The sequence below is a fragment of the Passer montanus genome, unplaced genomic scaffold (assembly GCF_014805655.1).
Source record: "Passer montanus isolate IOZ18808 unplaced genomic scaffold, ASM1480565v1 scaffold39, whole genome shotgun sequence".
Classification (NCBI taxonomy): Eukaryota; Metazoa; Chordata; class Aves; order Passeriformes; family Passeridae; genus Passer; species Passer montanus.
Genome location: NW_024368707.1, coordinates 970,278 through 995,563, shown reverse-complemented (window position 1 = coordinate 995,563; position 25,286 = coordinate 970,278). Strand labels below are relative to the sequence as shown.

The 25,286-nt window shown below is 42.0% G+C and overlaps 2 protein-coding genes across 17 annotated transcripts in view; one reads left to right on the top strand and one right to left on the bottom strand.

The window, feature by feature from the left end:
• The window catches only part of ST3GAL6 (ST3 beta-galactoside alpha-2,3-sialyltransferase 6), a 42,759-nt gene extending 23,582 nt beyond the window's left edge, over nucleotides 1-19,177 (top strand). For 3 of the 13 annotated variants that reach the window (XM_039717768.1, XM_039717767.1, XM_039717771.1), the window contains 7 exons: nucleotides 1,501-1,604; nucleotides 3,328-3,391; nucleotides 8,892-8,987; nucleotides 9,390-9,576; nucleotides 10,732-10,869; nucleotides 12,814-12,966; nucleotides 14,683-15,730. In XM_039717768.1, the coding sequence (XP_039573702.1) occupies nucleotides 1,501-1,604; nucleotides 3,328-3,391; nucleotides 8,892-8,987; nucleotides 9,390-9,576; nucleotides 10,732-10,869; nucleotides 12,814-12,966; nucleotides 14,683-14,763 (823 nt within the window). In that variant the 3' untranslated portion in view covers nucleotides 14,764-15,730. Of the gene's footprint in view, nucleotides 1-1,500; nucleotides 1,605-3,327; nucleotides 3,392-8,891; nucleotides 8,988-9,389; nucleotides 9,577-10,731; nucleotides 10,870-12,813; nucleotides 12,967-14,682; nucleotides 15,740-17,107 lie in introns of those variants that run through there. The other 10 variants (XM_039717766.1, XM_039717765.1, XM_039717770.1 and 7 more) reach the window with 7 other exon arrangements.
• Nucleotides 17,824-25,286, bottom strand: part of COL8A1 (collagen type VIII alpha 1 chain) — an 88,756-nt gene continuing 81,293 nt past the window's right edge. For all 4 annotated transcript variants that reach the window (XM_039717762.1, XM_039717764.1, XM_039717763.1 and 1 more), the window contains one exon: nucleotides 17,824-23,737. In XM_039717762.1, the coding sequence (XP_039573696.1) occupies nucleotides 21,831-23,737 (1,907 nt within the window). In that variant the 3' untranslated portion in view covers nucleotides 17,824-21,830. The remainder of the gene's footprint in view (nucleotides 23,738-25,286) is intronic.

The following is a 25,286-nucleotide window of genomic DNA, read 5'->3' as shown; positions in this document are numbered from 1 at the left end:
TTCTAACCTTGCAGAATTATTTATTGGAAAGGAACCAGAGCTAGAAAAGCTAGAATTGAGGATCTTTTCTCAGTAGGTAAATTATTTATTATGTCTAAGCTTAGCAGCTGTTTCTGAGCACGTTACTAAATTTAATATGGATATTTAGTGCATCGTGTCTCAAAGCTAATTGGTCTTGCTTAGTTAAGCTATGGCCCGTTTCTTGGTGTGTGAGCTGTAGTGTTTTGGTTTTGGGGTTCTTTTCCCTTTTTACTGTCAGTATCTTATTAATACATAGAGCTTAAATTAGCTTTGATTTGGGAAACTGAAAGAAGGTTTTCTTAACAGCTATTTATGTTCTTAGTGGACAAACAAGTCATGTGCTGACTGGGGCTTTTTATGATTAACATTAGGTTTTCTGATGACTGTATACTTCTGTGTTAACATTTTAATCTACGACCTAATATGCAGGATCATTACAAAGTCAGCCAGTACACTGAGCGCGCGTTCAGTTAATTCAAAGGTGAAGCCAAGGGCATGATAGCATGTGACATGTTTGTGTCTGCTGTTACTCATTGGGGTGGACTTGGCACTAAGGCAATAGGAGTGCCTTCTGTGCTATGAAAGACCCTTTTCTGTGGTTCCTGTCTTTCAACAAAAAAGTCACCCATTCTTTTTAGCTTGACACTTACAAGGTATAATGCCATCATGCTGTAGTTTTCAGGAAGAATGTGCTTTTGAGGCAAATGTCATTGTGATCCCCACACACCGTGCTTCTCATCCCAGGGTGGCCCTGGTGTGAATGCACTGGGATCTTTTCAGACATCTGCTTAAGCCAGAAGATGCACTGCAGTAGCGTAGCCCATGTGGTGCAGCTAAGGGCTGGGACCCTTCTAGAGTTAGTACAGAATATAAAATACCCAAGGTGCATGTAATGTGGACATGAGAACTCCATACTTTTTTGCTGCTTAGATACACCCGTGTTGCCCCAAACAACTTGTTACTGTCAACACAGTCATATAGTGTCACCTGTTTGGAATAGGAGTGCAGCTCAAACCAGGAGATGGTATTCTCAATTTAAAACACCTTGCTTCAAACTCTGTTCTTATTTATTCAATTGCCATGTACAATAATAACTCTTAATTTTCCTTTCTACTTCTGTTATTTTCAAACCTGAAATTATTCACTGTCTTCTTGGGTTATGTCTTCTCTTAAATATGTGGTCTTGTGGTGCAAGCTTTCAGCCACACAATTTTAATGAGTCTATATAAATTGTACAAATAGACAAGTCTTTTTATCTCACTCTTTGCCTCTATTTTCTGCTATAAGATCTTACTCTTTTCAGTCATCTGTTTGCATTCCCTGTGCTCGTGGATTTTTTTCTTTTAAAAATGGGTGATAATATGATAAAAATGGTAATAGTAGTATAAAGAGAGCTTTTTACAAAGGACTTGCATGACTTACTGGCTTATGCAGGTACATCATGCGATTTTAAAACTTCTTCCTTTTTTCCTTCATCAGTGTTGACAAAATATACCCATTCCTGTGCGCTAATGATTTTATCAGAGTGGCAGAGTTCCAAGGGAGCAATAAGTTTGAACTACCTTATGGAATAAAGAGAGCAGGTTTGTATTTCCCATGTATTTCCCTTATTTTTAATCAGAAATACCTAAATGGTTTGTAAAGCCACCTGAATCTGTGGCCATGATCTTTCCTGTGCACTGATGGGGTGTCTAGCAGTGTCTTAATGGTTTTGTTCAGTCCCTCTGACCTGACACTTTCCTGGTTTTAGCAAGTAAAACACTGGGTTGGGGTTGCCCCTCTTAGCAGAGAAGTTCCAAAAATGTGTGAGTGAGGAAGAGTGGACCTTATTCAGCTTCCTTCTGTTTGTATGTGGTCTGGAGATACTCAGCTATGCTTTGCTAGGGGAAATACTGAGTCAGTGTGATGGGCATCAGTCAAAACACCTAAACTGGTTGGAACTCAGAGTCCTACTGAGGCAGAAGTCCTCAGGTTTGGGTGGTTACATAAGTGAAGTTTTCATTTTACTGTCCTGGTTTTGACTGGAATAGTTTATTTTCTTCTTAGTAGGTGGTACAGTGCTGTGTTTGGGATTCAGCATGAGAATAATATTGACAACACATGGATGTTTTAAGTAGTGCTTACTCTGAGTCAAGGATGTTTCAGTTTCCTGTGGTCTGTCAGTGAGCAGGTGCACAAGAAGCTGAGGGTAGGATTGCCAGGACAATTGACCCCAGCTGGAAAATGGCTATTCTATGCCATATGACATGTCAATACTTAAACAGGAGTGGCTGGTAGCTGCCTGGGAACTGGCATCAGTCAGTAGGTGGTGAGCAATTGTATTCTGCATCACTTGTTTTTCTTGGGTTTTATTCCCGTTTCTCATTCCTTTTCCATACAAATGCTAGCTTTTCTGATCCTCCTACTTGTCAGATGGTGGAGACTCAGTGGCTGTGTGGCACTTAACAGCCATCTGGGGCTAAACCATGACACTGAGCTGGCTGCTCCTGCTGTGGAAGGGGCCACAGGGGGGAATTGGTGACACTGCCTTGCTGCTGGACCTGTCGAAAGGTTTGCTGGCACGTTCCCACTGCCTATGTTGGTCAGGCTGGTATAAATAGGGCTGACACCGTAAGAGTCTTAGCCACCCTTTTGGAAAGGGTTGTAATGTCTTAAATTTCAGGGTTTCTAACACTAACAGTGCACCTTCCTAATCTGGGCTTTCAACTTTTGATTTGCTCTCCATCAGTGGTAACAGTGATGGTGCATTTTCCTGCACTTTTGGGGTTACAGTGAGGAAAACTACATTTGGGAATGAGTGGATTTCTCCTCTGAGGCAAATTAAGTGTCCAGCAGGAGCCTGCCCACCAGGGGTGGGCTGGGATGGGAAGGTGTCTGTCTAGCTTTGCCACATTGATTGATGTCTTCTCCTAAGATACATAATGCTATTACTATCCCTGGCTGTATGGACCCACTTGAGTCTACCCACCTGAAGGTAGGTAGAAGAAAAACCAAAGTGAGTTAGGATGTGGATTTTGGAAATTCTTCCAGTTCTTGTTTACTGTAACTAAGATGATTTTTTAAACAGAGATTTCATGCTATTTTGTATTTTGAGGCAGAAAAAACTCACAGTGGAGCTGTGATAGACCTCGGCTTCTTTGGCATCATTGGTTGATCTGTGGCACTAAGTTACAAGTGTTCTGACTTTGATGTTTTTATGCACAGTGTACTGCTGTGCTTAAAAACATTGTGGTCAGGGTGGCATGCATATTTTTGTGTTGCAAGTACTGAGTGTTTTCATTAATCTTGTTTATATGTGCTTTTTAGAGCAATTTTTTCGTTTAGCCCTTTCAAGACTGCAGAACTGTGGCCTTTCCAGTGAAGAAGACAGGTGAGATGGTTTATTTGCCGCTGTTTCTGTTAGTGGCATTTTTAATATTCAGTACTTACCTGAAAAGGAATGTCTGTGAGGTTATCCTGAATTGCTCAAATTAGTCAAGACACGTAGTTAGAGCAGATTTACAGGGTCCAAGCAGTGCGGAGCTGATTCCAAGGTTTCAGTAGGCTTGATTTTACACTTCAGTAGTATCAGCATGCAAGAAAAATTACTCTCTGAGAGAGCTTTAACTTAGAAATTTCCTTTTATAAATGTTTTAGAAATTCTCCAGCTGAATGCAGTCCCATCTTCCTGTAGTATCTTTTCATACTTAAATTGAATGTGACCTTCTCTTGCAAATTCAGTGTAAGATGGAGAATGTTTGAGATAAGCAAACCAGTGTCTGCTTCTAAGCAGAACAAATCATGGGCGTATGCTTGTGCCTCTGATGTGCTGGCTTCTGTGCATCCTTGTTCCTACTTGCGCTCAATTTCCTTTTCCTTGTGGATGAGGGAAACCTAGGAAGACAGGAAAGGCTGTCCTTTTGGAAGTAACAAGGGTGTGGCATGGAAGGAAGAATGCCTTAGATAACTTGCTTGCCATGTATTAGATAGATTAAATTAGAATAAATCTTTAATTAGATTAAATCTCTTGTTGGAAGCCACGTCTGCCAGATTTTGTTTTGTTTTGGAGGGCCTTTGTGTTTGTGTGTCTTGCTTTTTGTTTGGCTTTTGTTGGGATTTTTTGCAGGTAGGGTTGGCAAGTAGACTAAAGTCCTGTGTTTACAAAGTGTGATGCAAATGACTCCTTAGATTTGCAGTCTAGCAAATGGGCTGACAGCCTGCCAGATGTGATAGTAATATACACATTTCTTAATAGAGTGAATGCAAGTAATGCTGAGCTTGGCTGTACTTGTTTTTGTTTTTTTAATTACAGAGATCATAAAAGATTGCTGCTTGAAGCCAAATGTCAGGATCACAGTTTAATTAAACTTGGGTGGAATATGTTCAGACCTAAGGATTTGTTTTAATAGAGTTTTTCTTTTTTTCCCCCCTACTGTACTCCCACCTTTCTCTGTAATTAGTCTGCTTCTAGGATGTTCAAGTCTACTCTTAAGAAAAGGAAGGGAAAAAGTAAAACTCTGTATTTTCTTTCAGGAATGTAATAGTGGGGTAAATTTATACAGAATTGGCTGACAGAAGCTGCTCTTTTGTCTGCAGTTGGGAAGAGAGTGCCAAACATTACATTAGAAATTTCCTGAAACCATAAGTTCAGGACCTTAATTGTTTGTGCTGTAAAGCAGAGATGCTTGTACCTTGGAAATGTTTGTCCCGTAGATGAAAAGTGAGGAAATCGGTATTCATCCTTTAAATGTAGATCCTCTGAGATGTAGATGTGGTTAGTAGTTCTGGGAAGTATGTTACTTTTAATAAAATGAAGCATACTTCAGTGTACTGAAGCAAAATGAGACCTATTACTATTTAATAGGCAGTAATATAAACAAATCAAGCAGACAATGACTTCATACAATATGTTCTTTCTAGATCCATCAGATTTTGTGTACAGCCCTCTTCGGGCATGAATCACTGTATCTGGGAAGAGTTTTATACATATATTTCACTGAGATGTAGTGGCTTTTAAAAGTGCAACTCTTTAGGAATTAATCCTGACAACGTTCTCCAGTAATACAGAATTATTAGGCAGCTCTGTAATGCTGTCGTCCAATTCAGCCTTCTTGGCAGAACACAAACCAGATTTCCCTATAAAAGTTTTTTAAGGCAGACAAATATTAGGCTAGATAAGCACAAAGTCTGTGGTGCTTATATAGGTGTATTTGTGTACAACTTAGGTAAATCTATACACAGTGAACTACAAAGTTTTGGGGTTTTTTTTCTTCCAAACTAAGATCAAATTCTCACTTTGTAAAGGTGTGGCTCTCCCAAAGAGTTTGGAAATGAACAGTATCACTGACTTCAGTTCGATTGTGACTTCAGTTCTTTGCTGAGTGCTCTAAGGTCTCTGAGCTCAACAGTTCTTAAAAATGCAGTTCTTAATTGTATACAGGCCTGAGTCAACAAAATGTGACCTCTGCATCCTCCTTTCATAAAATAACTTCAAAGGAAATAATTTGCATTCCTCAAGTGACTACAGGGGTGTTTTGAAGGAGTGGAGTCTGAGATCTTTTCTTTTTCCACTGAAATAGTATTTCAGTAGAATGTGGAGGATGCAAACCTTCTGACCTTTAGAGGCTACATTTCCATTTATCAATATTTTTCTTCTATAGACTAGGAAAATGTTTCTTTTAGCATTTCACTATAGAAACAAACTACATAATCCAAGGCCTGGCCTTGAGATTGAGATTCACCACCTGATAAGGCAGTGGTTTGAGTGACTTACTACCTGCAGACATCGGAGATCAGTTACCATGGTGTTTGCATTGGGATCTGTTTGTATTCTTAGTAGATCTCTGACATATCTGTTTGTCACTCAGACCTTTCCTACAGCTATTGGTACAGCCAAGGTATTAATATTTTTCACTGTCACAAATATTGTGCTACTGAAGAGCCAGATATTGCAGTCTGTTATATTTTACTTGTAGCACAGCTGATGCAGTTTAAGGATATCTAAACTAATTTCTCTTCTTGTCAATATATTGACTTGGAGAAAGGTTGAATGTTTGGGGTTGTTCAATTTGAAAACAGGAAAAAGAAATTTTAAGAAGTGAGGTTGTTAAAATACCTGGGAGTAACGGTCTGCTGAAAATTCATGTGTTGACCTGTGATCTGCTGTTTATTTAACTTCAGAACCTTTAAATGCAGTTCAGCCTTGCTAAGTATTTTTTATCTCTATGTCATATGTTCATTTTTTATGATAGTATGCTCTGGTTTTTAACATAAACAGTTTCCCTCCCTGCTTATTGTTGTTAGTGGGCCCAGTACTACTGTTTATTTTAATTTGTTTGACTGTACTTGTGTACACTTCTTCAGGCGTATTTGATCTGATTCTTGACTACCCATTTCAAAACTTCAAATACTAATTTCAGATTTTTATTGGGTATTTGATGGCAGGTGATAACTTTGTTTTTGAGTATGCATCTTATGAAGGGCACTGTAATTCAGAAACTTAATCAAATTCCACTCTGTTTTCTGTCCAAGTAGTACTAGTCAACTCTTAGTCATAAACAAAATCTAGTCTGCATTCATCAGTGAGAAAAAAGGTTGAATTTAACTTGAGAACAACTACACAACTTGTGTAGCTGAACAAACCTCAGTTGCTCAGCTCTGAAGTTACATTTTATTTTGCCCTCCCTATACTGTGTCCTGCTGCATCATGACTACAGAGAGGAGAAAGCAAAGACCTCTTAATTGTATACCAGAGTGGAAGGCATTATTTCAGTTGCTAGAGATGAACTTGCTGAACAGGTATCTTAAATCACCTCTTCCAAAAGTTGAAAGGTATGTAATAAGGAATTACTTTAAGTTATAATCTACAAGGAACAGAAAAAGCAGTGCCTCCTCACAGTAAATGCCAGGACACACGATACAACCATATGCTAATCTTGTGCTTTTTGCCCCTCTCCCTCACTCCACTCTCATCACTTACTGATCACATTTTTTTATCTGGTTTTCTCTTTTCCTTTCTTACTTTGAGCTCTAAGCTATAGCTGTAAGTAACAAGGTGTAATTTAGGAAAATGGCAACTTCTGCATTCTTACTCTTGCTGTAAATTGTAAGAGGCTTATGTTTATCAGCCTGCTTTCTTAAGATACTTTCAAACTAGATAGAAAAATAAAATGGAAAATGAATGGTCAGAAGGAGTTAAGGGTGGGGAGGGAAGGAAGGGAATTAAGGGTGTAGAGGGTGTGAGCGTACTGCAGACAGGATGGTATAACAGGTTTTCACCCTTCTGATTTTCAAGATACCAGGTCACATGAGTTACGGTATTAGCTGGAAGTCTTTTTATGAATGCTTACCTTCTACTAAGCTGTTCAGGAAACAGTAGAGAAAGGTATGCTAGCTTTTTTCATGTAACCCAACCCTAAAAGCTGCACTTAGAGCACTGGTTTTATATGTGTGTGTGTGTATGCATATACGTACATATATATTTAAAGGCAGCTATCTCTTCAGAGGTTGTTAATTCTGTAGGAAATTGAGGCAACTGCTTTGTACATTGGGATGTTGCTCAGTCTTGGCTGGAACTAGTTGTTTTCATAGATGTTGAATAATAACTCTGAGCTGAAAAAACAGGTTGGACTATTTGAGGAGAAAGAAATTAATTAGTTTGCATGATGTGCCATGCTGGGAATTCAATGTAAGTTATAGTGGTTTTTGGGACACAGTTTTGGTGTCCTGAACCTAGAGCAAGAAGTGGCATAGAGCCTTTTTCTTACTTGAAAAAAGAACTAAAGGAGTGTGGTGTTACTGTGAAGCGACTCATATTTTCTCATTGTTCCTGCTGCAACCAAATTGAATAGCTTTTGCTCTAAACAAAGAGGCATTCCTACAACAAAAAATGATGTGCTTATTCTGAAAGGAGTTTACAGTCTTACATGTTTGATTTAAACCTTCCCTAAAAAGACAAAATATATTGAAGAAAAAACCCGCAAGCCTATTTGTGTGCTCCCCCCCCTTTTTTTTAGTACATTTTAGTACCATTGAAACAAGATGGTCAAAGCTAAATATGAACTGAAAAAACCTGTGGTGACTTTGAAAATCTTACCCTTAAACTTTCAAGTTTAACATCTCCGTAATAACTATTTTGCATGCTTTTTATCTCTAAATGTATTATAAATTCAAAATTTCTCTTTTGATTTGATGCAGTATAATATCTTATATTTTAGCACATAGTATTTTATAGGCTTAGTAATGCTGTCTAATTTGAATCTGATCATATGAGAATGCAACCTTTAATCAAGGAATCCATCTTTTTACATTATGACAGCACACATGTCACTTATGTAAACGTGTTTTGATGGCACCTTTTAAGTAGAAGGAGAAGAATCCATGCCATATTCATTTGAAAAGCTGTTGTGTGTCATTGGGCTAAGATTTTTTACATGTACAGTCCATAGGCCTGTAAAGTGAACATAAATTTTGCTGCTTTAGTTTGTTTGGAGGTGTGGAATTGTATAATACTGCAGAAGCACCTTAATACTGAGTTAGCTTTTCCAGACTGGGACAAGTTTGAAGAACTGTGGCAGATGATTTATCAAATAGCACCCATATCACAAACTGGGTAGATGATCTTAAACAGCAGACCATTAGAAAAAGGAGATGTGTAAAAAGTTTCACAAGAGAGAAGTCAATTATTGACTTTGTCAGTCCCTGAAATAGTGCCTTTTTTTTTTTAAGCAGCCATAGTACATGGTACAGGATTGAATCTGCTTTGTAGGGGCCAAGGGCTGCAAAAGATACAGGGTCTCACTTAGAAAATAAGCCAGTTAACATGCAGAAGTATCATTAATAATATGAAGCCAGGGAAGTCACAAATATTGAAACTTCTCTTTGTTCCACAGCATTCCCTGTCGACGGTGCATTGTGGTTGGTAATGGAGGAGTACTTCGAAATAAGACATTAGGGGAAAAAATTGACTCGTATGATGTCATAATAAGGTAAATGCTATCTCCTTTTCATTTTGTGTACACAGAGCAATAGGTAATTCTCCAAGGCCAGGTACTCTCTCTGCCCTTCTCTAGTGTGTGTGTGGTGGAGCCAAATCAGAAGACTTGCTTTCTGCTTGAGTGACACACAATAAGCAATTGTGTGACTCTATTCCAAACGACTGTGGCCATGTTCCTGTGTGTGCTCGATCCCTCTGAGTGTAGAGGGGGAATGCACCTGATAATTGCTCACTCCTTTGCTGTGTAATGTGATACCTAAATGCTGGGCTGCTAAATTTCCTGTACCCAGACACAGTGTCTGTCCTGCAGACTAATAACTTGTGTGGCAGCCACTGCACAGTAAGAACACGGGTGGGGCAGTCACTGATGTCTCTGTGCCTCTGTCCTCTGCAGAATGAATAATGGCCCTGTGATAGGGTACGAAGAGGATGTTGGGAGGAGGACGACTTTCCGCCTTTCTTATCCAGAATCTATCTTCTCAGATCCCATCCACTACGACCCGAATACCACTGTTGTTCTCATCGTCTTCAAACCACGGGACTTGAAGTGGCTTTGGGAGATACTTGGTGGTCAGAAAATAGTGAGTTCAATTATTCATGTGCCATGGCTTGTCTTGCCACACATTTCTTGTGTGAAATACACATTTGCTTTTAACCGAAGTCCTCCCAGCTGAGAGGGAGGCACTTACTGCTGTGGTTTAGTTGAGGTGTTAGGGCATGTTGGACTTGATGATCTTTAAGGTCTCTTCTAACCTAGTCATTCTGTGAACATTTTGAATTCTGTGAGGAGCTCTGGATCTCCTTGTAGTCAGTCTCCTTGTAGTTAATATCCCTCTTCCGTAAATGCTTTATCGTCTTTCTAATGCACATATTTGATCAGTTCCTCACCACTGAGCAGTTTACCTCTGCGAAATGTATTTTTATCCTCTTCCTAATGTTGTTTGATATTTTAACATGCATGCTCCAGCCATTTCCCAAATTGTTTTACCCTGCATACTTGCAGGAATTGCAGAATTATGTTAAAAGTGATCTCTCTCAGAAGGTCTTAAGTCCAGAATATTTTTGAGTCTTTTTCATTAAGGGCCAGGTTCAAAGTCATACTGGGTTTTCAGGTCTGAGTAAACTTTGAGTATTTCCAAGACTATTTCTACAAACTCCATTTCAGTGCTTCAGCACACTTGCAGGAGAAAATTTCTCCTTGTCCTTTCACTCTGTGCCTCTGAGAAGAGTGTGATCTCATCTTTGTTAACCCCTTCCAGATAGTTGAAGATGGGCTGAACAAATCCAGCCTGCTCAGACCCTTTTTGTTTGCTGTGAGCTCTGGCCCCTTGGCTGTTGTAGTGACCATCTGCTGATTGACACTCTTCTGCACAGAGAAGAGTCTAACACAGCATTTTTAGGACTGCAGAAAGGGGACAGTGCAAACTAGTTGAGACTAATAGCAGCTTCTGTCTGCCTGTCTATGCTCTTACTAACGTGGCCAGCACACACTGAGCATTTATGGCCTCCAGGGCATATTGTTGGTACATGTTGTCCATCAGGGACTGTTCTGCAATGCTGTTTTCCAGCCAGCTGGCCACAGCTGTGTTTCCTGTTGCAAGAGCAGGTGTTTTTGAACTTAGCACTTCTTCTTCTTTAACCTCATGCTCTTGGAGTTTACACTGGTTAGAGTTGCTACAAAACTAAATTCAACTGTTTTCAGTTGTTAAAAATGTGTATTTACTTGCCTGTCACAGAGTGTGAAGGGCTTTTGGAAGAAACCAGCTCTGAATATGATATACAAATCGAGTCAAATCAGGATTCTTGATCCCAGCATCACCAGGAAAACTGCTTATGAGTGGCTTCATTTCCCAACAAGGTTTCCTAAGAAGGAGGTACATTTTTCCTTTTGTCTCTTCTAGTTTTGTGCAACGAAATGTGTATTTAGAGGCAGTTGCATCTTTATTGCCATAGAATGTAATGCCCACCTCTGTGACTGGGAGCCTGCACATCTGCAGTGGCCCTGGCACAACTTGGTTAAGCTTAGCAGGTCACACTACGGGCTATGTGAGAGGAAGGTCTCACACTGAGGCTCTCTGTACCATTGCTTGTCCCTGGGCAGAGCTGGTGCTGCCTTCGCTATCCTGTGCTTCATCCCCCTCTGCCTGCAGCACCACTAAACTCAGAAAGTGTAGTGGTGTCATTCCAGGGCTGTGCTTATTCCCATTAAGTAGGCTGAAAATATTTAATTGCAGGTGAAGCATATCTGTATATTGCATGATAGTACAGTTTAAAAGTAGTTGCTTTTAAATTATATATTTTTAGGTGAATTTTATGATAGCTACAGGTAAACAGAGGTAGTTACACCCTCTGGTATTCCTGGTATTTCCAAATAGCACTAATCCCGATGTGTAGCATTCCTGCCATGTTTTGGGGTCCTGTTTAGTATGGATGTTGCAACAGAGTCACCACTAAATTTATGATGTTGGGCCCCTAGGGCAGAAAGTTATTTTGCTAACTGGCAGGAGCCCTTGGCATAGTGCGCATTTAAAGCAGATAATATTTCTGGAATACTCAAAGAGTTGCATAAAGGTACCAAAAAATTTTCTGTAAAAGGTGATCGTTCCTTTCTGTGACTTCAGTTAGGCTTTAAAGAGCTGAGAATAATAACTTCTTCCTGGGGATTTTTTGTGTTGTCACAGAAAGTGTTGTCACAATGAAATACATTGAGTGCCTTTGTCTTTTCTATGCAGAGTTGTCCAGTACTGGTTTGTCTGCTTCTTTTTCAGAGGCAAACTGAGTCTTAGGGTCAGAGTTCAAAAAAAAGCCCATGATTTTGTGCTCAGTTTGAGGTTTGACTGCCACTACTAAGAGCATATGATAGCTCATTTGGTCTCTGAGAAAAATATTTCTTGAGCTAAGAAAGGTATTGGTGCCTGAAAGTTTTGTCTATTTCTGGGGACACCTTTTCACCTTAGCTTCGTCATGGTCAAATGAATGAGTTAATCTCTCTAAAAAAGCATGCCTCATTTACCTCCCCAGATCATATTAGCCTCTGCTGCTACTAAAGAGTCATGTATCTGAACACAAGATAGGGCAGATGGTTGCATGGAGTTCTTCAGTGCTTTTGTGAGAAATGCTACCTTTTGGTTAGGTGCTCTTAATTTTGCTCAGTTAAAACCTGTTTATGATGTGCTCTTCATCTTACCTTGCATTTGCTTCTGAACTTATTGTACAGAGAAATAATTATATTTAAAATCATATTTCTTTTAATGGGGATAGCATGGGAAGGTCTAAAGCAAAGTTCTTCTGGAATTTCCCTGCTTTGAAGAAATGCAAATTCAGTCAAATTTGTGTAGCCATAGCCTTCATGCTTTTTTAGTTTGTTGCTATGAAAATTTTGTCATATCATGTTCTGTTCATCAGGGTCTCCATCATCTAGCAACTTCTGAGCACATCTCATAATTCAATTAAATTTGAGGGAGTTGTAAATTGTTTTCCAGTGTAGTGAAGCCTGTCCAGTTTTATGAAAGAAGCTGAGCAGAGCAATGGGGAGACTTCTGATGCTTCTCTGGAGTGAAGGGCTACACTATGGGCTCAGCCCTCACTAGAAACCAAGGAATTCCAGGGAAGGTTGACATGACAGACACCCTGGTCATGGGAAACCTGTGGGGGCAGTACCTTATTTCTTTAGAGACAGGAGGGGATCAGCCGGTGAAACCAAACATCTGTAGAAGACCCAAGGCTGCCTGATTACCCTTGTTCTCTGTTCTTAAGTTTGCTCTTCCCATCAGGCTGCCAGGTATATATGTGTGTGTTCTCATTATGTTTTGTTGCAGAAACCCAAGCATCCAACAACGGGGCTAATTGCCATTACACTGGCATTTCACATATGCCATGAAGTCCACCTGGCAGGCTTCAAGTATGACTTCACTGACAGAAATAGCTCTTTGCACTACTATGGCAATGAAACCATGTCTCAGATGATGCAGGTAACTAACACTTGTTTGTGCTGAGAGAAATAGAGCTGGTAATTGAGGAAGGCAGTTCAATATAGATAGAAGTGTGGACTGCAGGTCAGAAGGGCCTCCCACCTTCTCCTGGTTCAACTACTTGTTAGTTAACACTGCTTGAATCTCCTCTTGTCTGCTGTTGTTTCTGAAAAATGCAGATACTGATCTTTGTGTCCCTTGTGCTATACCATATTCTGCAGTGTCTGCATGAGATGTCCTTTGTATGTTGTGTTCTGCTTTGCTGGTGTTTTCCTTAGGCTGCACAGCCCTTGTCCTAGAGACATCTTTGTTAGCACTGTCAGCACATGAGCCGTGTTGTTTCTTTTGGTGTTCTCTTTCTCCTTGGCACCTAGTTGTACTGTGTGTCATAGCTGTCAGACTCCTTAAAAGGCAGAAAGAAGAGCAAAGGGAAATGGAAGAATAAAGACCTATGAACTTGTATAGGTCTTGCATAGGAAAAGAACTGAATTTTGGGAACTCAAAGCAGAAAAGAAAAGCAGTTCTTGAAGGAGGGTAGGAAGAGAAGGAACTGCTTCCAGGAGAGGGAAGCCACTACTCAGCAGGAGAGGGAGCAACAAGAGCCTGGAAAACAGCAGGAATGCCTTCTCTTTCCTGCTGCTTTGCTAAGGCTATGCCCCTGGTTTTTTTTATGTCTCTGCTCTTGTATTCAGTTGTCTTCGTCTCTGTATTTCAAGCAACCCTGTCTTAGCCCTTGACTGCAGTGTGAAGTTTTCTTTGCCATTTTCCCAAAGCATATGGCTACCATTTTCCTCCTCTTCCAGTTGCTGAAGAGGAAGAGTAGAGACAATGCCCATAGGAACCTTTCATGTTTTTCTCAGAACTCCTAGATGCCTGCTATTCTGAGATAATTTTCCTCTGACACTGAACTTACCTTCCTTTGGAGGCTCCTCTCTGCAGATGCTTTTCTGCAAGACATACTCAGTTTGAGTAAGACTGATCATTAGTTGAATTATTGAATTATTGAATCCATAAGTTTCCTAAGTCTTGAAAATTAAAAAAACATACTATTAAACAAAAATGTTCCTTTTAGTTCTTTAATGGCAATAAATTGCAAATAGTATGCGACATCTCTATAATCTTTTATGTAGTATACATATTAATTTTAATTTTAATTTACAGGATTCAGTGTCTTTAAGTAAATTTACTTTCCTTGTGCTGCCCTCCACTAACTTTAGTGGTCTCCTATGTATCCAGAACCTGGATATAGCACAGAAGATGTGTTGCTTTAGGCTTGCTGAACCTAATTGGCAGGATGTATCTGAACCACAAGTGCCTGATGTGCTTTTCAAGAACCTGCACTGAGCTTTGAGGGTTGCTAGTTTTCTTACTGCTGGTGCTGTAAATGTTCTTACACAGCTGTTGTTCTGAATAAGCAGGACAAGGAGTTGGGAGAGTTAATAATGGAAGGATTTCTGCAAGAGCACATTTCACCTGTTCTTATCACCAAAGGATCATCCTTTTTGGTCATGTCCTTATGGAAATACCTAATCTAGTTTAGAGCATCCTGTTTTCTTGGGAAACTGCTAAGCCTTTGCTAAGAAGTCTTTTCCCCAGACCTTTTCTGTTCTTAGCATCTTCCAAGTATCCCAGGTAATAGAAAGGAACAGCCAGGTGATGATACTGGTTATAATTTGATTTTATAATTAATTTTATTATTCCCTCACATCTCTTTAGAATGAATACCACAACATCACCGCCGAGCAGAAATTTTTGAAGAAGCTTATAGACAAGAACTTTGTAGTCAATTTGACGTGAAAGCTGAATGGAAAATACAAAGAACAATCACTATTTTCAAGATTTGAAAAATTTTTATTTTTTGTATGACATTTTTATTTTTTAAGTGCAGCATAACTGTTTACTGTTTAAAGGAGCCCAGAAACCCCATCAAGGCAAAAGCTTTTAACTGAGGGTAATGGACTTCTGCAAAAAGAGTTAACTGAATTTCTGTGAAGCTATTTAATAGTGGGAAAACCATGAAACTTTCAACTGAAAGTATCAGGGATATATAAAAATGTGATGTACATCACTTTATTATCACTTAGAACTCTTTCCAAATGATTAATTCTCTGGAATACTTTTGTTTCTGATGTTGTCCTCCAAAAGAGTTCCACTGTCAAGAGATTGAGATGACCGATGTTCGTTCAGTAGGTGAATATAAAGTCATGACTGTCTGTCTTGTATGAAAAAAACTATGCATCAAAATCATTACTGTGTGTTTTGGAGAAGGGGGAACATACAGACTGTACAGGTTTTGGTCTGCCATACTCCTGCGGAGAGGATGTCCACCTTCACCCAAGCAGCCACAGCTTCTGCGCTGACCATCAACTCTGAGCTTCTGTCTGCCTTTGCTGAAGGTGAAGACCCTTTGTCCGATTCATGGAGATGTTGGTGTTGACAGTGCTTGTGTTGTACCCATTTTATGGAAAAATCATACTCTCTGTGCTGTTCATCCAGTAAATCTTACAGTTGCTGACTCGACTTAAAAAAGAGGGAATATGAAGACTGAAGAGTTGTCCAAACTACCTGTGTGTCAGCCCTCACACCACAATAGAAACACAAGCTTGGACAGAGATGTTCATGCCTGAGTTTAGAATCAATGTTTGTTGGAGTTCTAGTTCTCCAGGACAGCATCTCACGCATTTTTTTGTTTGGTCCTCAAAAACAGGTGGATTTTTCCAAATGAGAACAATCTCCTTCCTCAGATGCTGTAACCAATACAAACAAGGAATACTCCCATTTCTGGTAGTAGAGTGTGGTAGGGAATATCCAGCATGTACCTCAGCTGAATTATCATCATTTTACCTCTTCTGTGTTGATATTTAAGGTTGAAGTTTGTGGATGAAGTAAATCATTTAGCAGTGGGAACTTGCTCAAGATTTTAGTTGAAACATTTAATGGGATGTTTATATTTCCTGTATTGGTTTGTCTCTGTGAATAAATTAAATCTGCTTGGGAACACGCTTGACAGCTGTCAAAGAACAACTATATGCAGTTCCAGTTCTCTTCACAGGACATCTGTATAAAATTTTTATTTTAATTATGGCAGAATTTCTGGAATATTTTGTGGTTTATCAATCAAACCTGAAGAAAGCACAAATAAGTCCACTTTAAAAAGTCTTTGAAGTTGGTAGGAGTACTGTTGTTGCTTTTAAATAAAATTATATAGAGAATACATTTAAGAGTAATGCAAACAATCACAATATCAACATAACGTTATTTGCAGAAGATGAGGCTTGCAAGAGTACTGAACACAATTTATTTTGCTGCAGCTATGTAGAGGAATTGCCATTTTGAATTAGGGGGAGGGCAGTGTGGTCTGGAGAGGTGCCACAGCTGAAGGGACGGAGGCTTGTGTTTTCACCCAGTGATTCCTGAGCTTTGGTCTGTTTCAAGCAAGCTGGACATACCTGAAATAACTTGAGATGTCAGAAAAATCTGTGGCATGGGCTGGGGAAGGATGCAGGTGTGTCCCAGCAAGGGGCAGGGTGTGCCATGGTGTATTGTCTGCTGCATGTTGCTTGGCTGCACCTACACTCCAGCTGTGTGTAGGGTGGCAGGTGGGGGTGTGGAGAAGAGGGAGCATGTCCCCAGGTGTTGGAACTGGTGGTAGAAATGGAGGAAATAATAATTTCTTCAAGCGGCAGAAGGGCTCTTAATTTTGTGTATTTCCTTTATTTTTTCCTGAGACTTTGGAGAGATTTTTGCTTGAAAATCTCAATATAACAGGTGGGGTTTCACCTAAGAAAATAGTGACATTATTATCTTTGTGTCTCTACCAGCATTTATTTCTCCTGGTTATTTAAGTTAATTAAAGAGTTTTGTATGTGATTCTGCCGCTGCAGACGTACAGTGATTTAAACTCCTGACAGTAGTAATTCCACTGCTGTGGCAAGGCTTTTTGCAGACATAGCAGTGTTCTCCAAGCTGTTGTTGCAGAGTAGCCCCTGGTGGATCTTAGACTGTGTTGAGAGCCAAGGCCAGCAGAAGTGCGGGGCTGCCCCTTCGCCCTCAAAACCTGCGGTTGTTTCCAGAGCTGGGGCCCCCAGCTCTCCCAATGGCTGTTGCCATGGTCCAGCTGCATCCATGTAATGTCTTGCAGGATGCTGTCCATGAGGATTTTTTTCCAGAAGAGCTGTTGAATATCTTCCAGACACTGTGAGGAGAGTTCTTGTGATGGTGGTGACTGCATCCCTCTGCTTCTCCACCCTGGCTCCAGTTCCAGGAAGTGGGTACTGATCTCTGCTTTTGAAGATGTGGTTATTTTCTCTGCTTTATTTAATCTCCAGAGATACTCTTCCCACTAATATAAACTGATTCCTTCTCTGATTTTTCTAGTTTTCTGGGTTTTTTTGTGATTTGGATTCTAGCTGTAGCAGAACAGACAAAATAATTGGAAAAAATAGCAGCTTCATGGTAAAGAAATGGTGTCTCCCAAACTCTTTGTAGTTAAAAAAAATCCCTTCAGTCTTCTTCACTTTTGCCACATCAGCTTTTTGATCTCCCTAAATTTTTTTAAAAATAATGTTTGGTGTTCTCAAGGAATTTAATATGTTCTCTTCTCTACAAGCATTTATCCATATCACCTGTTTCTTTTTATATCCTAATAAGCCTTCCCATGGTATGACTGACTTATTTTTCAAATTAAGCAGTACTTCTAGGGATGTTTTTCTCCCACTTCTGTGCTCCTGCCAGGGGTGTTGAGTTCACCACAGTTATTGTCCCTGGGTGACTGGGTAATGTTTTGAATTAAACTGTTCCCTCAGGATCACGCCAAGAGGTGATGCTACTGATAAACTATGGGCCATTTGTGGTGGATTTTTTTTTGGGGGGGGGGGGGGTTGTTTGTTTTTTGTTTGTTTGGGTTTTTTGGTTTGGTTTGAGTTTTTTTGAAATCCCAGCTTGCAGGCCCGTAGCTTTTCTCCTCTATAATAAGGAGTGAGCCAAGTAATGAATTTTTTTCCCCACAAGATCCTGTGTACTGTTCCAGCACCTGCTTCTTGCACATCATTCCTGCTGCTCTGCCACGAGGACATGTCTTGCTTTGAACTTCATTCAGGCAGGAACACCCATGTGTAGTGTGTTTCTCAGCAGTACTTACAGATCAGTGTCTATTCTGTCTGGGCACACATTTTCACAGGTGTTTTCCAGTACTGAAGACTTAACTTACGGCTTTCAGAATAAAAAATAATGCTAACACCAAATATTTAGATAGTTTCTGAACCTGAGCTGCTATTAAGACTATTTTACCTTTTTGTCATTTCTGAAAATGAAATCTGCACTGAAACTTCCCTTTAAGAGCTATCCAGTTTTTTTTTTTATTATATCAGGAGTGAAGCTGCCAGTTTTGAATCCCAGAGTGCTGCCAGCTTTATTTCTGTGTCTGATAATGGTGTAACTGTGTAAGTCCCCAATTTCTCCTATCATTTTTGTATCTGAAGTCAGATGTTCTCCTCCCTTATTAACTCTGTTCATGTTCTCTGGCAGCTTCCTGAATTTCTAGACAGCATCACCTTACAGCAAAGGTGCTTCTGCATTTTATCTGCCACCCCTCTCAAAATGCTGCACTGTTAGACAGACACAGCCCTGAAATACCAAACTATGTACAGAACAGGCAGGATGACACATGTTGGTTGAAAGCTCCATTTGGCTCAGACTTTCATGAGGTTTCTTTGTTGGGAAACTGTTATTTCCTTTGCTGTAATAATTAAGGGATGTTGGGAAACTGTTATTTCCTCTGCTGTAATAATTAAGGGAAGTCACAGACTGCTGCACTAAATGTGAATCTGAGAGTGCCTAAAAGATGTTCCTAAACATATTCCAGATATTTTCAGGGACTGTATTGGCGATAATAATTCAGAATCACAACTTCGGTGTTTAATCAGCATGTGGTACTTTCTGTTTCCAATGCCGTGCTTTCCTTTTTAGCAATGCTCTGGGGGAGAGTATAAATACCTTCCCTTTTAAGTGGACTGTGGTTTTTAAGAATATACACAGCTCTGCATATGTTTTTGGTATTGGGAAATACTTATTTGCCATTTGTCTTAAGTTTTATATGCCTTTAAAGTGCCACCTGTATTTTGAAGAATTCTTAGAGTTGTTTCAAGTGAAATTTTGAATGCTACATGTGGAAGGAGATTATTTTCCTTTGAATAAACTGTTAAAGACAGTGCCCTCAGACTTATTTTTGCAAGGCTGGTGCTCTGCATACGAGTGTGGATGTGTGGGTATGCTCAGGGCCGTTATTATTAGTGTGCAAGTAAATGGTGTTGTCAGATATGGTTTCAAGTGCTGGAACAAACTTTAGTGCTTTGTAGAGCAAACAACTGAAAGTTTTTGACCCTAGGTGGGCAGAGTTGCACTGTGGCTAGAGATCTGACTCCAGGCTGAGTACGGGCATGGCTGAGACATGTTTTTTGTGGGTAAGATGAAGAGCAGCATCCTTGTGATTCAAATTTTTCATTGTATTTTGAAGCTGGTCTTACTGTGGGCTGACGGAGGAATGCTAAAATAAGAGATGCAGAACAAAGAAGATAGTGTGCAATAAAAAATTTCAGAAAGTGAAAATGGCTTTAGAGAGAAAGAGATGCTGAGTGCAGTACTTAGCTAGTTGTTTTTCCATTGTGCAGTAAAAATGAGATGCTGAGGGCTTCAGGGAGTCCAAGAGAGATTTGGATAACAGTTCTCTGGCACAGTAGGTATTCAGTGTATTGCTTTCAGTAAGGACAGTTCACGAGTTCACCAGCTTGGACAAAATGCTTGTCTTGAGGTGAGGTGGGGAAGCCACATCAGGAGAGCCAGCACCTCTCATCCTGGGCAGCCAGTACTGCCTTTTCAGGCAACACAAGCCCTTAGCAGCAACCTCTGTGGCTGATTCCTTGGCTGCCCCTCTGCCTTCTTCAGCTGCACTCTCATGTTGGCTCATGCTGAGCAGTATCTGTCCCCAGGGGCTGCCTGAGGGAGCCCCTCCCTCTTTGTGTACCCCCCAGACCCTGCTGTGCCCTCCCACCAAATGGGGCGTGTTCCCTCTCTTAGAGCATGTTTTGCCAGGAGATGGGAACTAGAGAAAAGGGTGTATCTCTTAATTTTTCCCCTCTATATCAGGCTGTCAGTGGTTTCAGAGAGCCCTTGTGGTCTGATAAATGAGTTTAGCAGGATGAATGTTCCTTCTGATAGTTCTGAATGAAGACAGAATTGGTTTTTGGTCTTATCTTTAAAGATATTTAATAAGATATTTCTTTCAAATCAGTACAAAAATTTTAAATACAAAATTACTTGCTTTTGACATATCTCATATATTCTGGGAACATACTGAAGTCACCAGTGTCTGGTAAACTGTCTGTCCATTCCTGCCACTGTTCCATAAAATTTCTGAGATAAAGCACCACATTATATCACTGGAATCCTTAGTCAATGTTAGACTGCATTAAACTCTGCATTTAAATAATGGTAATGCCAGTTAAATCTGATTTTAGTTCTGCATGAAAAAATCTAGTTTATTTTTTAATCAAAAGCAGTAGCGGTAGTTAAAGACACTGAGGAAGTGATGAGCACTTAACCACTTGAACTAGCGCAGCCATGTGTGATGTGCAGCACCGTACAGGGAACCAGAGCAAGGTCCACTGCCCTTTGGAAACAACACTTGTTGAGGTGAGATTAGCACCACTGATGAGCAGACAGAGACTTCATGCACAGAAGTCGATGTCCTCAAGTACAGAAAAGTATTGCGGCCTGCAGGTTCTCCTTGACAACTGGTAATATATAAATAAGGATTGGAAATCAGTTTTTAGACAGAACCAAGTTCTCAGATAAATTTGCGTGATCAGTATTGCTGGTAAAGTTATTGGTTGTTCTCAAGCAACAAATCAGTTAAGCAAACAGAGCTACTTCTGCTTTGCCTAGTCATTGAAGAGCAAACTGATTCAGCTTTTGCTGAGTGGCAGAATAGGTGTCTCTTCTGACAAGCCAAGTGAGTTCTTGGTACAAGCACAGAAATCCAAGCAAATTTATACCACCCTGAAGTATTACCACGTGTTGGCCAAAATGTCTCAATGACATGGCATGCGTAAATGGGGGAGATTTACCTCATCTACTTGAGCTGTGTGAATAAGAGAACGGAGACTTTTTAAGTGCTGTGGCATTTGGAGGTGAAACCAGTGCCTGCTGGAGTCACTAGTGACATTTTAGGTCCTGCTGGAGAAGGCTCAGGTGGGAATGGTCATGCCATCAGGATTCCTCTTCCATCATAAATAAATTGTTCAGGAAAAAAACCGACACGTGCAGGATTATTTTATTACAGGGGAAGGGAAATAAAAGTCTCCAGCTAAGGAAACCTTTACTTGTCAGGTAGATCTGCTATAAAAAAATCCAAGAAAACCCCCACCAAGAAAATAAGCCACTCAATTTTTTAAAAAATATAATTAGAGACTGACCTACTCTGCTTTAAGTCACTGTTTTTCATCTCATAACTATGATCAATGCAACAGGAGTGAGTGACATACACTGATTTGAATTTGAGTACTGAATTGCTGTGAATGAAATTAAGTAAGCATGGCATTGCGGAAATATATAATGTGTACAGCTAATATGTCCCCCTTGGGTGCAAAACTGTTTATGAACCTGATACACATCTTTAGGTATGTTCACCACACCTTTTTTTATAACTAGCTGTGCATAATGTTAAACTTTGTATTTATTATTTTTGGTTTTGTATAAGATGGTCCAAAATGGTCATAAAATGCATCTTTTGTTGTATAAAAGTTAGAAGCACAGGAGAAAGGTTTTTATTTTGTGTGTCTGTTGTGTGTATGTGTGTCTGTTTTGTTTTACATGGGATACAATAAATACCCTGAAAATGACGAATGAACGTACTGCCCGGCATAGAGTCCTGCCGCCTGCTCGGATGGCATCTGAACGTAAACCTTGTCTCCGTGCATCAGCTGCACCACGGCACTACCCGAAGCCTGGTCCAGGAAGCCCTTCTTGTACTCGTCGTAGGTGTACATGAGCGGCTCGTTGTTCTTGTACAGCGCCACCCACACGTTGGCGCCTTTACAGTGGAGGTGGTAGGCGAAGTAGTAGACGCCGGGGATCTCGCAGGTGAAGATCCCCGTCTGGGGGTTGTAGTTCTGCCGGCCGTTGTACAGGAGCTTGTCGAACTTCACGGGTACCCCGACGCGGGGGAAGGGCGTGAGGAGCTCTGCCGTGAATGCGGGCATCTCGTAGACAATACCGCCAGCCTTGCCTTTCTTGCTCTTATAGCCGTAGGGGGGCTTCAAGCCGTCTATTCCTGGCCCCGCCTCAGGTAGGTACTGTCCCACGGCTGGTGGCGTGGGCGGGATGATGACCGGGGGACCTGGTGGCCCGGGGGGGCCCGGTGGCCCTTGGAGCCCAGGCTGGCCAGGAGGACCGAGCGCCCCAGGCTTTCCCGGGGGTCCCTGCAGCCCCGCAGCACCAGGTTTGCCTACCCCAGGGAAGCCAGGGGGGCCGGGCATGCCTGGCTCCCCCTTCGCCCCTGGCAGCCCGGGGGGGCCGATGGGACCACTGGGTCCCGCGATGCCCGGGATGCCCGAGGGGCCTTGAAGCCCCTGGGCACCGGGGAGCCCGGGCTCACCCTTTGGCCCCACAAGACCCGGGACTCCCGGCAGCCCCGGCAAGCCCTTGTGTCCGGCTTCCCCCTTGGGTCCTGTGGGACCCGGCAGCCCCCGCAGCCCAGGGCCACCCACTTCCCCAGGAAAGCCTGGCTTTCCTGGAAAACCCTGCAGGCCGGGTTCCCCTTTGGGGCCGACTGGTCCTGGTGCCCCTACGGCACCCCCCTCCCCTTTAGGTCCTGGGAAACCGGCAGCCCCCGGGGGACCCATGATGCCAGGCAGTCCTGGCTGGCCGGGCTCCCCTGGTGGCCCTCCCATGCCAGGTGGCCCCGCGTGCCCCTTCTCCCCCTTCGGCCCCAGGGGCCCAGGCAGACCACCCACACCTCGCTCCCCTTTGGGCCCGGGGAAACCCGGCTTCCCAACCCCAGGGAGGCCAGGGGGGCCGGGCAGGCCTGGCAATCCCTGCTCCCCTTTGCCACCCGGGAAGCCAGGCTGGCCGGGCATGCCGTCCTGGCCTGGTTTGCCAATACCAGGTGGGCCAGGAGGGCCTTGGATCCCAGGGGCCCCTGGAGGCCCCTGCAGACCCAACTCTCCTGGGGGTCCGGGTTTGCCCAGGGGTCCCTGTGGGCCAGGGAAGCCAACCATGCCGGGTTTGCCAACCCCTGGCAGTCCCACGGGACCAGGGGGACCAGGCAGCCCAGGTGGACCCTTCAGACCTGGCAAACCTGGGATCCCGATCCCCTTCTCCCCTTTTGGCCCTGGGATCCCAGGGATTCCTGGTGGCCCCTTCATCCCAGGCTCACCCTTTGGCCCTGGTTGCCCCTGCAGTCCCGGAGCACCTGCCTTCCCTATCCCAGGAAGCCCATGAGGCCCTGGTGGTCCTTGTGGTCCCGGTATCCCTATGGGCCCAATCTCCCCCTTCGGCCCCATCTCCCCTCTTGGCCCTGGGGGCCCCATGACCCCTGGTTTTCCTGGCATCCCTGGCAAACCCGGCTTTCCAATTCCTGGGTATCCTTGAGGGCCTGGTTTTCCTTTGGCTCCTGGTACACCATGACCTGGTAATCCTGGTGGCCCTGGTGGCCCTCTTGGTCCAGGCTCACCCGGGGGACCTTGCTCACCCCTCAGACTGCGCATGGGAATTTCTGGATCAGGAAGAAACGAAGAAAGCGGGGAAGAGAGAGAGATAAAAGGTGAATACAGTCACATCCTTCAAAAAACAGGCAGTTTTGAATTGAATATGCTTTTTATGATGCCTTGTGGTTCTGTAGTAGACAGAGACAGCTAGTTACAGGTTGGTGTTGAGAATGAAGAGGATGTTACTACTGTTTTTCATACTCCAAACTTCCATGCATGCTTCTGTTTCCACAAAGTAATTACTGTGCATCATATGTAAAAGCCATTTGTGCTTTGGTGGTGTTTTCTACCTATACAGTCTTAAACAGCAAAATCTGCATTTTGTCCCATGTTGCTATAGATCAATCTACCTTTAAGAATTTTTGCAGGAAACTCGGCGCTGTTGTGGTGTGAGAGGAATCCTAGCATAAAAGTGCTTTTTCTGGAGGGGTGTAAATGAGCAAGATCAATTAAAAAAGATTGTATCAGTAAGAAGTTTATATAGAGGGTATGTCTGTATTTTCCCCAAGGCTTTGGTTCCCATTAGAGTATTACTGGAAACCTGCAGCCTTAATCAGTATTGCTCTTTTGGCATAGCCATTTCTAGTTATGGCTCTTCTAAACACTTTGCAAAAGGTTTTTATTGTTGAAACCCACATTTTTGTGTATGTGACCACTTATCTTTGCAGGTCAGGGTAGGGAAGTTGCTGCTGGGGTTGGTTGCTTTTCCAGCTACTGCTTTTTGGGTTAATGGAAACTCTTTCCAGCTCTAAAATGTGTAAAGAAGTGAGAGATTTGGGGAAGGACAGGAGATGAGGTTTGAGGACAGACGTCTGCTTTATGGGAGGTAGAAACCTTCCCTCTCTGCATATGTTTATGCACATCAAAAATCTTTGCTCACGAGGTAGGCTGATTTTACTACAGCCAGTGGTGTTTGTTCAGACACTCCAAAAATAGGCCCCGAAATCTTCCATTTCCCTCTGAAGTCAGTGGAGGCTGTGGTTAGCTGGGGCATCAATAATACAAAATTACCCAGTTTGTCTGCAGTTGCACAGATGCTGGTGGTCCTCACAAGGATTTTATGACACTGGGTGTTCCTGGTCACCCTTTGTATTTTGGACTTTTTTTTTTTCTTAAATACCTTAATAATGTCCAAACTTCCTTTACTGAATAGGGAAAGTGCTTGTACATGCAGACTTGTGCATTAATCCTCTGTACTTTCAATGCCTCTGTTACACCCATAAATAATGTACAGAAAGAGGACTCCGGAGCTGCAGAGCAATTTTATATTTTTATCCGTAAACCTCAAAATCACAGGGTCTGGAACAAGTCAGACAGAACGATGATGTTCCCATAAATTCAAACCTTGGGGCTCTTAGTTCATATGTTTGCTTGTTACAGTGAGAGTGGGAACAGATCCAGACAGGACTCTGGGCCATCATTTGAAACCCATGAGAGGGTCTCCTACAAACTGGTGGGAAAACAAGGTTTTTCCTAGAGTTGAACAGCACCTGAACAAACTTTTGTGCTGGAGGCTCATTGCAGGTAGGGCTGCTCAGAGGCTGTGCTGCAGCCCAG